This window comes from Drosophila takahashii, chromosome 3R (assembly GCF_030179915.1).
Source record: "Drosophila takahashii strain IR98-3 E-12201 chromosome 3R, DtakHiC1v2, whole genome shotgun sequence".
NCBI classification, from domain to species: domain Eukaryota; kingdom Metazoa; phylum Arthropoda; class Insecta; order Diptera; family Drosophilidae; genus Drosophila; species Drosophila takahashii.
Window position 1 is genome coordinate 16,671,980 of NC_091681.1, and position 14,872 is coordinate 16,686,851.

At 39.1% G+C, this 14,872-nt stretch overlaps 1 protein-coding gene across 2 annotated transcripts in view; it reads right to left on the bottom strand.

Moving 5' to 3' along the window:
- Naam (Nicotinamide amidase) overlaps nt 1–14,872 on the bottom strand; it is a 32,440-nt gene that overhangs the window by 7,844 nt on the left and 9,724 nt on the right. Inside the window, exons 1-3 of one of the 2 annotated variants that reach the window (XM_070217030.1) lie at nt 4,492–4,544; nt 4,205–4,372; nt 3,113–3,299 (exon numbers count right to left, since the gene is read on the bottom strand). In XM_070217030.1, the coding sequence (XP_070073131.1) occupies nt 3,113–3,299; nt 4,205–4,290 (273 nt within the window). In that variant the 5' untranslated portion in view covers nt 4,291–4,372; nt 4,492–4,544. Of the gene's footprint in view, nt 1–3,112; nt 3,300–4,204; nt 4,373–4,491; nt 4,545–14,872 lie in introns of those variants that run through there. The other variant, XM_017151834.3, reaches the window with a different exon arrangement.

Genomic DNA, 14,872 nt, shown 5'->3' on the forward strand with positions numbered 1-14,872 from the left:
TGCAGTCAATTGAGAGGGCCGAAAAATGTCAAAGGGAAGGCCCAAACAAAAGGAATAGATTCGCATTAAATAAAGTGCCAGGGCAGCGAGTTTATCAGGAAAACGCCGAGCTGTGCTGTATATGTGTCCTTTCACCTTTGTCAATTAGTATTTTAAGCAGAGAGCAAAGGGACCCAAACCCAAGCACAAACTTTGGTCCCTCGTCAAAAACAGGGCTCCCAGAAATGTGAAAGCCGCAGCATTTCACGCTTGGGGCAACTTTCGCCTGGGACCCCGAAAAACAGAAAACCACCTTTCTGTGCAGTTGGTTAAAAAAGCATTTTCTGCACATTTAAGCACATAAATTACGCACTTTCGGGGCGAATGCAAACACACAATAAAAACATCAAAACGTAAGCGCGTCATATTGAATTATGTGTGTAAATCAAAATTGGGGTAAATAATGGACAGACAGACGGACAGACGACTACCTTTCGCATTCAAATGAATTCTGGACACGCGCAATCATTCGATGGGCCATCGGTCGGTATTATTTCCATAAATTTGCTTTCATTTCCATTTCCGTTTCCGCAACTTCAATCGATTTCAATGTGCAATCCCAACCGAACCGAACCGAAATCCACACAAATATATTTATAAGCAGACAGCCGCAGGAGCCGCAAAATATTTAGCGACCGTTGCAAATGATTTATGGCGTTAATGTTCTATTTATGCGTTTATTTAATTTGTGTGTGCGTCTGTATGTGTGTGCCAAAGTTTCATCCTCATAATTCTAAGCCAAACTCAACCCTCCTCCTCTTTTTAGTCGTCCGTCAGTTGATTTGTTTATTATGCAAATTTTTCGGCTGGTTTGTTGTTTTTCCTTTTTTCCGTTTTTTTGGCGCTGCGTTTCGCCTTCTTTCTGATTTTCCCCATCCCTTCGCACAAACATTAAACTGCAAAATTACCATTTATGCAATTCATGCGGAAATACAAACAAAAGTCAATTTTATGGGGCGGCATTTTTGCTCGAATTTATTTCATTTCTCGTGCAAAAACTGCGAATGCGTAACTAGGGTTTCGTTAGGGGCTGTCATTTTTTTAAGTGTTGCCGTTATTACAATATCAGCTGCCGAGCTGCCGGAAGATTTCATTCGCTCTGCTTTTTATACGTTAATAAATTTTTTATACAATATTACACAATTTGGTGTGTGTGCCACGCGGAAGAGGCGGTCCCCGTTGGGCGGGGCTAAATGGCATATCAAAAATAAAATGATTATTCCTTTCCCCATGCTCCACAAAAATAATTTGTCGCGTGACAATGGAGGGCAGGACTCAACAGGCAACGCATAAGCTGCCATCACTGCGTATACGTAATGGGAATGTGGGTGGATTGCCGGGTGGAGAGCAGGTCATCAAAGTTGATGCCTCCGTTTTAGAAGGTGGGAAAATATATAAACACACTGATGGTTTACCATCCACACAGCATAAAACTCAAAGAATAGACTTTAAATATTTGGATATGTGATAAAAATGGTCTAAAACGATACCCCTAATCATTAAGCAATTTAAAGGCGTTTTCCTACCGTTTCCAACCCTTGCTGAAAATTCAGTAAAATTGAGAACTTAAACCAGCTTTAAGTTGTCTTGTTTATCAGGTGGAAACACATCATTAAAAGTTTGCCTGCCAGTAAAACCATCCGCAAAAAGGATGGAAAAACTTTGTAAATTGCAAAAAATTTAAGTATTAAAGTAGCTTTAAACAATTACTTGTTGTACTCAACGTTTACTACACCACTTGAACAGAATCATTTAAATAAATAGCTTATTTAATACTATTAACCAACGAACATGATACAAAAATATATTTAATCTACTAAATTTAGAGGATTTCTAAAATTAAAGACTTTAATTAGAAAAGGAAAATAACTTTCCAATGGTTGCAAGTTCGAAGTATCTAAGAAAACTCTTTTAAAATATAGTTATAAAACAGGAAACACCATTAAACGGAGAATCTAATAACGACTCCTTGTCCAAACCATCGAAAAACTATTTTTATTCCATTCATTTTCACCGAGAATTTTATTCAGATTGTTTTTATCAACAAGCCGAAACTTTTCGGGGAAAATTCCTCGTCGAACTTTGATTTCCACTCGAGAGAGAAGGAAAAAGCCAAATAAAATTCAAAACTTGCCGGCGCTTCAAGTAGCTTAAAGCAGGCGGCAATAAATAAAGAAGTCTTTGCAAATTGGTACCATCACGTACGCAATTTTATGGCAGCGACTGTGGCAAACAAAGTTGTGATGCGGATGGAGATGTGCAAAAGTCATAGACTACAACAATAAAATTATTTGAAATTTTTTCCTCGCCCATTCCTATTTTAATATGCTGGTTGGAGAGAAGAAATGGGGATGGGAACCCATCTTGAATGCAACTTGGCCATGTTTTCCAGTTCCCATACTTTTTTCTGTGGCATTTTATTTGTCACGCGTTTTTATCACTTTACGTGCGGAGTCTGGCCACTGTGACTGTATGAGTGTGTATCTGTGTGAGGCAGTCCCGGCATCGGATTATCACATTTGCATATGCCGCCGCCTGCTGCTTCTTCTTCGTGACAGGCCAGCAGCACAATGATGATGATGATGATGAAAGTGGAAATGCGAACGAAAGTAGAAATGGGGATGGAGATGGTACGCGAAATACGAAATGCGGAATGGAAATGATGATGAAAGCATCCCTGGGAGACCCATGACGTGTGACATTCGCTGTAAGCGACATTTTACCGCTGCCCAAGCCCCCTGAAATCCCCCCAAAAAGCCCCCTCTCCACACCCCTGAGAATGCCGGGGTCTGGGACTGATCAGGATTGAATTACACACACAATCCGAGTACTCGGCCACTTTGATTGCAAATTTTAGCTTCATGTGTGTGTGTGTCTGCTTGTGGAAGGGGAGATACATGTTGACAAATATTTTATTATCACATTTTTTTATGATTTTACGAGTCCCCGGATATAAATCACTGAATAACGCAAAACGTTAACCACAAAACAAGAAAATCATACGTATAGTAGTGCGCAAAAACCAACGAAACCTGAAAGGGGGGCTTGGGAAATTCAGTTAATTCCAGCTCACCGTTTTTATCCACTGGTTCCAGCAGAATTTAAACTCCTCCCTGTCTATGAAGCCATCGCCATTCGTATCGAAGACGGCGAATATCTGCTCCAGGCGTTCGGGTGGCACATCGTAGATATGTCCCTTGTCGTTGCGGAAAAGAGCTCGGCAGATTATGGAAAATTCGGCAAGACTCAGGCGGTCATCGCTGGAAAAAACATTAGGAATGGATAAGAAAATTGTATTTTATTAAAATGTAACAGGAAATGTTTGGAATTTTTTATTAATGAAAACGTTTCTGTTTTAGTAATTGCTAAAAATTTATGCCCTGGCATTTTTTTTATAACTCGCACACAAATATAATCAAATTTCAACGTCTAAAAAGTAAAAAAAACAACGTATTTAATTATTTTCTACTAGAAAAATGTACATTGATTTGATAAAATAATAGTCATAATTAATTTTCTGTTTTCTGCTAACATTCATTTGTTAGCTAAACACTTCATTTGCTAAACATTTAGCTTCGCTCAAATAAATAATATTTATTGCTATTGACTGCTATTGCTATTGATATTTTTAGAAGTCAAAATTTAAATCACAATCTTAAACAGAAGAGCTTTTGAACGGACACAATTTGTTCACTACATTTGCATTTATCGATTCACATTAAATATGCCCCATATAAAACGGCTCAAAATGTCAATTAAATTTAATGCACGCCATTTTACGTTGGACAGCCTGTTATAAAATAAATTATATTTCCATTTGTGCAGGAAAAACTAAAACATTTAAATGATTGTTTATTTACTTTAACCGGTGCTGAATATGCTTTGAATATATTTTTCAACACAATTTGATCATTTGTTTATTTGTTTTGCCAAATAATCTACTTTGCGGCTTGTGGTGGCAGTTTTTAGCGAAACCATATATTTTTTATAATAAAGGTAATTATATAATATAAAACAAAGGGCAAACAACCGAATGGTCCGAATTTAAATTTGAGATTATATAATTACAGGATTAATTTATAAATAGTTGATTATTTGTGTGGGGAGGGCATGTAATTTAATTAAATCCGATAAATATATTTCTTATTTCCTACCAACTACTCACCCGTCTTTGTCGAATGCCGTGAAACAGGCGTCCATTGCTGAACCGTTTGAATCTTCGATGACAATTGGCGGTGTAGGTGAATCCATAACGGCGACGATGTTGCCAACGTCCAAACAAAGCCAACAAATCCAGCAGCGAACTCTCACTTAATGAAGCTCCCGCAGCCAGCTGCAAGTTAAAGTGAAGCCATCAATAATAACAACCGCACACACAGAGGCACACACGTAAACACTGGGTGGGAAAAGCTATTTTCCTGCGGGTGGAAATGCCACCCACCGCCCACTCACTGACTGTACTGTTGTTGTTGCTCTGGGCCCGGCTTAGCCCGCTCAGCTCGAACGCTTGCCAGTTACTGAAAAACGGCTGGCGAAGCTTCGAGCTTCTCTCTGCTCGTTTCCAATGGCTCGATGGCCAAGCGCCGCTTGCCTTCCCATAGATTTATCGAATAAACAACAGATCCGCCCGCCCAAACCCCCAGTTTCCCCGATTCCCCATCTCTTTTTGGACAAGCCAGCCAGGGCATTGTCATGGCGACGACGTCATCTTGTGGTTTACTTTATTTATTTGATTTTCACCGTGCACAGGCACTCCCACCATTTCCCATTTCCACATCTCCACACCACCCCACCAGTCAACCAGCCAAGCTTTTGTGGCGGCGCCCGCAGACGATTACCTGGCGTTTTTCCTAATCAAAGAAGTGCGCATTTTACACTGATGTTTTATTTTATTTATTTCCTTATTTATCTTCGCATGCTGTTTTCCCCTATTTAATGTGAGAGTAAGTAATTTAATTTAATTTATTTTACTTTATTTATTTACTCTCTCGACAGTAACGTAATATATTTAAAATATTAAAAGCTGCAAATTGATACAAATGAATATCGATTTATCTATCTAGACAATAAAATAATGCAGGTGATAATTCACTTATGCATTAACATGTCCTGACATAAATTCCTTGGTAAAATGCAGAATATTGTACTGAAAGCACACTAACAAAAATAATTCTGATTTTGTTTTATCATTAATTTTAAAAAATAATTGTGCTTTCATTTTAACATATATGATGGTGATTAAGAGAATAAGACCCATTAAGTTTACAATTTCGTAAACATTACTAACATCACACATCGATTTATCTATCTAGACAATAAAATAATGCAGGTGATAATTCACTTATGCATTAACATGTCCTGACATAAATTCCTTGGTAAAATGCAAAATATGGTACTGAAAGCACACTAACAAAAATAATTCTGATTTTGTTTTATCATTAATTTTAAAAAATAATTGTGCTTTCATTTTAACATATATGATGGTGATTAAAAGAACAAGACCCATTAAGTTTACAATTTCGTAAACATTACTAACATCACACATAAATATAACAAGAAAGGAAGCTACCTTCGGCCAGCCGAAGCTTATATACCCTTGTAGATAAAAGAATACTCACTCGGTGCAGTTCCAGGGATTCCAGATTCAGCGTTTCGATTTATTTCAATTTTGTTTTTAAGTAGTCAAGAATCAAAACGCCTACTTCCTACAAAGTTACAATGAATTTTCTTATATTTGATTGGGAGCCTTAAGATATAGTGGTCCGATCCGGCTGGCTCCGACATATGTACTACCTGCAATAGAAAGAAGACCTTCGGGAAAGTTTCATCGCGATAGCTTTAAAACTGAGAGACTAGTTCGCATAGAAACGGACAGACGGACAGACGGACAGACGGACAGACGGACAGACGGACATGGCTAGATAGACTCGGATATTGGTGCTGATCAAGAATATATATACTTTATGTGGTCGGAAACGTCTCCTTCACTGCGTTGCAAACATCTGACTGAAATTATAATACCCTCTACAAGGGTATAAAAAGGCTTGACATTTTTTGCTTTATTATTTGAATGAACAAGAATTTTATCGAATCACCGTAGTTTCCCTCACTGTATGTGCAGTGATTTCCTGCTGCTCACCATAGCTTTTGGGACAGAGTTAATGGCGGGACACCGGGAGGCGAATATGAAAGTTTTCGACATTTAGCCTCGAAATGCGGGCCCTCAGCACGTCACGAATCGCAGTTGATTGTTGTGGATATGTGAGAGAGTTTTGAAAAGCGTCAAATAAGTGGAAGAAGTTGAAGGATCGAAAGGAAGGAAGTGAGGGGGACTAAGGTGGGCCACAAGAGCAAGTACAGTTGCGCACGGGGTTCTTGAGTTGCCAGCCGCTAACAAGGCCAATTGCGTTGGCTTCTTTGGCATTTCTGAGCGATTTTTCCACGCTTGAGTGTCAACTTTTCATCTAAGTTAACAAGGTAACTCGGTCTTACCCGGACTTTTCCCCCTCGTTTTTCCCTTTGTTATACTTGCCTCTTTGAGATATTAGTTTTTAAGCCCGTCCTGGGTATTCTTCTATTTGAGTTTCGTTTTTACAGAAAAAATATCCTTCGACTGCATACATTTACCTGCAGCTTATAACATTTCCATTTCCCGTTTTTCCCAAAGCCTAAACCCCTTTCCGCATTCCGGATTCCCTTTCTCTCCGGTAAGCCGCAAAGCCATAGATTTCCATTTAACTTTTAGTCCTATTTCATCCAGAGCTCCCAAGCTAAGCTCCCAACATTGTGTCCTGCTCCTACAGCTCCTGACATCCTTTTTATTTTTTTTTTCTACACACATAGTACAACTAATGCGCAGCAGGCGATAAATTTAAATTTAGACGGCACTGTATGTGTGTTTACTTAATATTAAAGATTTATGCACAATATGTTGGCCGCACAAGGTACAAAAGGCAGCAATAAAATAAAAAATATTGCCCATGATTTATGTGGAGGAAAAAGTCAAAAGCAGGCTGTAAATGATCGCCGAATATCGCTTTAAATTGCTAACCGAAGAGATGGATGCCACCGATACAATAACAAGTTTCGGTTTAATTTGGCCAATAACTTTTCGGCCAGAGATAAAGAAACATAAACATGAACAAAATGCCGAGCGGGCGAGCGATAAAAATGCGCATAATTTCGCTGAGCTGGGCGGAAAGTTTGTCCAAATAAACTTAAGTACAGCGGCCCCCTTTCCCCCCTGAGGAAAGCACAATCCGAAGACCCTGCTCAGCCAGAGGCGCCCCGAAACACACTAATTGAAAACTATTTTTGGAAGGAGCCCAGGGATTCCTGGGCCTTTCGGGCCCTCGGCTCTGGGGTTTTGGGTTTCGAGTTTCGGGTTTCGGCTTTTGGGTTAATATGTAAATGGCGGATAACGCGAAATGTGCAAACTTTGGCTGCGAAACAATTTACGCGGCATTAAGCGAAACGCGTGCGCACACCTCACCTCAGAGACCCGGGACTCCAGATTGCTTTCGATTAAAGTTGTCGACGTCAAAGTCATTGACTAAATAAAGAGCGTCCATAAAAGGCAGCAAAGTAGTTAGCCCCCCTGCCAAAGAAAAAAAAAGCAGAAAAAACTTTGACAATTTGAAAGAGGGCGGGGGAAAAGACGAAAGTTCGGTAAATGAAAGCCAACCAAGGAATAAGAGAGAAATAACGAAGCCAGCACGTGTCCCGATTATGAGTTCGACTGCCAAAAGGTGACACAGTAGGGGAAGGGGGGTTGGGGGGTGCCGTTTCCGGGGGTTAAAACTTCAATTATGCCACAGAACAGATTTCAAGTTTGCCCCCAATAGATTTTGATGGCCATGAATTGCCGGCAACTGCGTGATACTTCAGAGCTCCGAAGGTTAACCCGTTTGAGCTTGAGGTGGAAAGGTTTTCTTTTTCGATGGGGGGTCTTAAATAGTGCACTTGGGTAAATAAATAAGAATTGTTGGTTTTAAATATTGAAATCATTTTTATTTGTTTAAATATGAATCAAATAAAAACACCTCTTAACGAGGTAAAAAACTAGTGACGACCGCACCTTCAACATACAAAAGTTCTGATATCAACATTTGTGACGAAAAATTATTACACTCGTCATTAAATAGACTTTCTAATCTTTTCTCATTCGGCCCGCCCTAGCAGACTATTCCAGCCTTTTTCCCTTCACAGGCATTTTCTATTGCAGCGTGCCGAATGAGAAAATATTAGAAAGTCTATTTAATGACGAGTGTAATAATTTTTCGTCACAAATGTTGATATCAGAACTTTTGTATGTTGAAGGTGCGGTCGTCACTAGTTTTTTACCTCGTTAAGAGGTGTTTTTATTTGATATCAGAAGTTTTTGTTTGTTTACATTTGCTCTCATAGGAGCTAATATATACATTTAAATTTAAATTGGTCAATCATAATTTTAAAACTATTGTAATTTAACAAATTAAGTTAAAAAGGCGTTGAAGTATTTCAAAATACCTTTTAAACGAGGTATAGCACATGTCTGTACCTTTAGTAGTGTAGAACTTACAAACTAACGAAATTTAGCTATTTTTAGCTTTTTCCCGCTAAAGTAGCGGCTTTTTCCAAAAGTCGTAGAACAAAAGATTCCTATATGGAACTCTTAAGTGCAAATTTACTGATTCCATGACCCTAAAATACAGTTCGAATACCCTCACACAAAATTCAATACTCAGGGAGCGTTAATTGTTCGAGCTGGCAAAAGTGGCCATTTTCGAATAAAAATAACTTTTAAACGTGACTTTTTACAGTAATGTCTTGTATACCAAAATTTAAGGAATCTCAAGGGCTATACAGTTTAAAGTTTTAAAGAAAATCGTTAGAGCCGTTTTTGAGAAAAATAAAAAAAGCTAAAAAAAAAGTTTTAAAAAATTGTCTTTTGTTCATATTTTTTTAACTATTACATTTACACAAATTGCATATAGAAAGCGTTTATAGCATTTAAAAATACCTTTCAAACGAGATGCAGCACAAGTCTGTAGCTTTAGTAGTATAGAAGTTACGGCTTTCCGAATTTTAGCTATTTATAGCTGTTTTCCCGCTAAACTAGCTAGTTTTTCCAAAAGTGGTAGAACAAAAGTTTTTTATATCGATGTGATGAACGTCATATCAAATTTTCAGAACTTAAAAAACATATTTTGGACAAGTGGACAAACTGACAAACAGAAATTAATTTTCATTTTGGGAAGAAGAAGAAAATCTTATTTTGGCTATAACTTTTGAACGGAGCGTCGGATTTTGACAAATGACCCCTCATTCGACGGGTATTTTCAAAAGGAATACAACTAAAACATTGCGAGGGGGCATTTATCCCCACCGGCCCCAACAGCTCCAAATTTCGAAATTTTCACTTTTTCACTTTCACCGCTCTCTCTCCCAAGCCAATTGATTTTCTTAAAGTCTTGGTATGCAATCCTTTAAGTTTTTGCAATACCTTTCGATTGGTGTATTACTCATTACGATCGGACTATCACAGCAGATTTTCAATTTTGCGGCTATATAATAGTAGTCGCCTTCGCACACTCTCCTGGTGCGCTTCGTCACTACATGGACTGCCGTCCATAGTGATAGACAATAAAAATTGAATTTTTAGCTTTCTCCAATCACTTTCCCTGCTCTCTAGAACCTCCTGAATCACACTAATCACACAGGAGCGATTTAAAAATTTAACTTGTTTTATCAATTTTCATAGGAACTTCGAACTTCCGCCGCTCCGCAAATCCGCGAAGCACTTGAAAACTTCTAATTCTCTTCCCGAACATGGAAAAAGTGGGAAACTTTAAGCTGCCGCCATAAGTTGGCAGGCAGGGAAAAGGCAGATGCCGATGCGAATGCGGATGCTCCATCCTGCTGAGCGGAGTTAAGACGCTGGGGAAAGTGGAAAATGGAGGAGTGAAGTGGTGTGGAGAGGGGTGGAGAAAAGTCTTGCATAATTTGCCTGCAAAGCGCTGAAAAGTAAATTACCGCCTAAGACTTCCTGTATTTGTTGTTTCGGCGGTGGGCGTGTCAAAAGTAGCTTGTCAAGGCAATGGGATCAGCTAATAAACCACGCATCCCGGGCCAAAGCTCAAGCGGCAGGACCTGATGAGAAGACGGAGGCAGAGGACCAGGACGAGGACAGACACAGGAAGCCGGAGCCAAGTGGAGCATTTAAAAGCAAACGCCTTTGGGGTTCGTCAATTGAATTGCCAAAAAATTTAGCAGCTTCTGCTCGGCTGGCTCTGGATGGGGTGAATTGGGCTTACTTGGATGATGGAAACTGGGGTTTCGGATGTATTGTACACCCAGGGAAAATATGGTGAATGAGAGTGTGTCGAATCGTCCTTTAAGGAGGTACAATCATGGATACATTAATGGTATCAAAATAAAATAATAAGGTTGTTAAACCAATAAACTTGCAAAAACCCATTTCCGATTTTTAAAATCCTTTTTGTAAGCAATTCCAAATTCAATTCCTAGCGTTCCTTGATTAAAAATAAATATTTCTGGAAGCTTAATCAAATTTTGATTTTTTTAAAAAATAATATTATTCGAATTTTAACAATGCTGTTTTGCATATAATCCGATGTCTACTATTGAGGTTATTAGAACTCTCTTCAAAATTTTTTTTAAATATTTATCTACTTTAATTTAACTTTGATGAAAAGCCAATACTTTTTTTGGAAAAATAATAAATATAGATGAAATGTTTGGTATGATAAACATGGAACAATATTCTGCATTTTTACAATTTGTTTCAGTAATTTGTTACAACTCCCTTCGATTTTCGCCAAGTGTAGATGGGGCTGGGCCGAATATGTGTGCTGCCTATAAAAGGCTTTCAATTTTTTGTGCTGTCTGCTGGCGCCTGGTTCTTTGTATAGGTTTAATGCAGGCACGTCAGCAGCAGCAATTTGGAAAGGAGCAGCCGGAAAAGGAGAAGCAGAAGCAGCAGCAGCGGCAGGATCAGAAGGACGACAGGCTACGACATTGATGGATACGCAGTTAAGGAATGCCGAGTCAGCCCTTGCCTGCAGTAGGTGTCAGTCAGTTCCTCAGTTCGTCAGTCATCACAGCCTTCCATCCATCCATCCATCCATCTAGCTATCTGTGTGTGTGTGTGTATGGTGTACAATGGGTGGTACGTGGTTGGCTTTTATCACTTGTTAGTATCTAAAAATACGTGGCCCACATGCCGCCTTTCATTTCATTTCACTTGGTTCGCTTCGGTTCGGTTTGGTTTGGTTTTTCGTTTGGTTTTCCGTTTGCCCCATCCACTCAACGCCATGCCATCCACATCCACTCTCCACTTCTCTCACCTGAACCGCGCTTAAATACAAAATGATAAATTGCCATTTTGACTGCGGTCCCTGGTGCGGCCTCCAATCCACGACCTCCGCCCAAATCCCCTTGGCCACCCCAACACCACCCCCCTTTTTGACCCACCGGCACTGCAATAACGCAATGAACTCCACTCTTCTGAGCCCCAGTTTGTTTTGGCCTCGCCTGCCTGCTGCTTTTTGGCCTGCAAACTGTTTTTGGCGCATTGGCTGGGCTGAAAAATGTTGGCGTTACGCGCCGCTGATGTCGACGCCCAGATAACATTAAAACGCGAATACGTGGCTTTGCAAACACCAGAGCCACTAGGACTACGACTACCATCACCACAACCAATACCTATAGCCTTATACCAATACCAACACCAGGACAAACAGGCACGCACACAAGCCCATGGCCCATAGCCCATCTGCATGCCCAGATGGAGGAGATATGGAGGAGCGTTAATGGGCCGCCTCGGATCGTTGATTTTCGAAGGCGCCAAGGGCACAGTGGAGCAATAGTGGCAAAGTGCTCCTGGCCAACTAATGGATGCCGAGAAAGTGGCATTGCAAAAAGGGAAAGAAAGATACATTTTTAGGTAAGCTTTTGCCTCCCTCCTTTAATCTTAATAACACTCATAAAAATAATTTTCTACATTTTAGAAAATCGCCCTAAAAAATTTTTCGCCTTTGAACTGAGAAAAATTTTCTATTTTCACGACAAATTTGCCATAAATTCAAGGCAGGTGACCATAAAAAAATATTTTTAGGGTTAATTTTTCTATTTTTCTAATATTTAGGGCGATTTTTTTCGATTTGCTTCGTTTTGACCTTTTCTAAATCCAACGGCGAATTGCCCTAATTTTTTTTCTAAAATTTTTCTAAATACAAGGGCGATTCGCCTTAAAAATCACTCCAAAAGTGTGAAATTCGGTAGCCCAGCGGTCTAATCACTTGCGCTTTCAACTTTGCTATATGAGGACTAAGGTCGTGCGGTTGTGGGTTCGAACCCTGTGTGATTCAACTTGATTTTTATGTTTTTTTTTTTTGTAAACATTATAATACTGAGGACATTTTTTCGTCCGAATTTTAAATTAAAGTAGTCTTTAAACCTTAAAAACGTATGGGAGTTCTGAGTTAAAAGCATACTTTGTGTTTGCGGGCAAGAAAACGGGACTAATTGTCACAGTCGTCAGGAAAAAAATATACGGTTTAGTTGCCTTTAGTCATATTATAACGTAGACCTCAAGAAAATAAGATGTGTGCAGAGTTTGTTCGTCGTCTTGCGCGATGGGTCTGTGGTGCAGCGGTAGGACGTTAGACTCTAAACCGAGAGGTCGTGGGTTCGATTCTCGCAATGACCAAAAAAAGTAAGTTGTTTTTTCTCCTCATATTTATTTCCCTAATTCATTTACAAACATGATTTTTCAGTTCTAACGGCTGTGCTGTATAGATCGGGCCCCCCTCTTAACGCGGCTCCCATATAAGCTACACACCAATACAATAATATGAAACGGTGTCCTCCGCCGGAGTTGTTTAATTAAAGCAGTCCCAGTTCCCAGAATATAGACGATTAAAAAAAAAACATGCTTCCCAAATTCTGTTAAGCATGCTCAAACACGATTTTTTTTAATTTGTCTAATTTTTTAGGGCATTTGCCTATAAAAACAGAAAATTCGCCCTTAATTTTAGAAAAATACACCTTAAAATTAGGGCAAATCACCCTAAAAACAGGAAAATATTTCTTATTTCAAGAAAAATCACCCTAAATTAAATCAAATTTCCATCGGGATTTTTTAGAAAATTTTTCTAAATACACGGGCGAATCGCCAGCGGATACGATTTATGGGCGATTTTCTAAATCCACGGGCGAAAAGTCAGTTTTTTAGGGCGATTTAGGGTAAAAATTTCTATGAGTGAATATTTTCTTAAAGGGTGGACAATTTTTGAGATACTAAATAACATATCATTATAATATAAAATACTATTTTTACTAAATAGTCATTACTGAATATTTAAAGCTCGTTATCTCATAATTTTTTATAATTTATATTAAATTATAATTTAAAGATTTTTAAAAATACACATCATAATAGGTATTTTATTAAATCGTAACTTAAAATAAACTGTATACCATTCATTGGCGTAACCAGAAATCTATTTAAGAAAAGAAAAAGCCATTTTAAAATTTGAATAAATACCAGTTAGCCATAATTTGTTAAAAACTCCTTGTCAAAAGAAATATTTTTAGGTTAACATGTAAAACTCTATGGCTTCAACCGAAAGCCGCACCGGCAGCTTACCAAAAATCCAGAGAACTATTCAAACTTAAAGGTCGCCGCTCGAATGTCAAATGGCAATTGAAGTTCACACAGTTTCATTAAGTTTTCAACAGCTAACTGCAAACATTCGCAACCTTTGGCCGATTTCAATTTAATCTTCATTGAAATCGCACTCGACGACTATGGCTTCCCCCCGAGGAAAGTGACCCTCCTCCAGAGCCCATCGTGTGTGATAAACACTTTGCCGCACTCTCGGCCACCTCGGCCTTTAATATGGAAGCCATCCACACACAATTACCCCTAAGAACCCTTTTGGCATTACACCAGCTCTGCTCAAAGGCCATGAACCCCGGTCCTCGTCCTAATCTGACATTGCAGCTTATCCCCAAAACAAAACGATGTAGGAGTCGGATGAGGATGGTTCCATTTTGGGATCGCAAAACACAGAAAAAAGAAGAAAACCACTCACCGCATAGCCAACTCAATTTGGTGGCCATCATTGCAAACGGCCAAAAACACGGACAAAACAGTCGCAGCAAACTTCAAATGGCAAATGGCGCACAACTTCATTTAAAAGGCATTACGACAAACATTTGGCCAACAACTCCGGCGGCAACAACAAGGATAACAACTACAGTTTGCACCTTTTTGGCAAAAGCGTTGACATAAACGCTGGCCCATTAGCATTTTTTATGCATTAATGACAAGCCACAAAAATGGACACATCGTCATGCATATGAATGAGCAAAGGAGGCGCAGGATACCTATCAATGTGTGAATGTGAATGGTAGATGGCGAGGAGGTGTGTGGGGGGGAATGACTGTATCTGGCAGGACATCCGTGCATGTGTGTGGGTGTGGCCATCCCGCACGCGACAATAGACACTAAAACTCATCAAGAAAACGAAGGATAAAAAGGGTCGAACATAACGAATCGGAAGCTGAATGAAAGGATACCCTACATACAAATTAATTGAACTCAGTGGGATTTGATTTTAGTATTTGACGGTGGCGAAATATTTTTGAGAACACGATCTGCAATATTTAATTTCAGGTTTTTAAAATTCGCTTTTCTACTTTAGGGCTAGTACTCAACCCAACAAAAAGTCGTCCAAAACAAAAACTTCATATGAAACAAAATTTTTTGACATTGTTTTTCATATGAAGTTTTTTGTTTTAGACGACTTTTTGTTGGGCTAAGTAC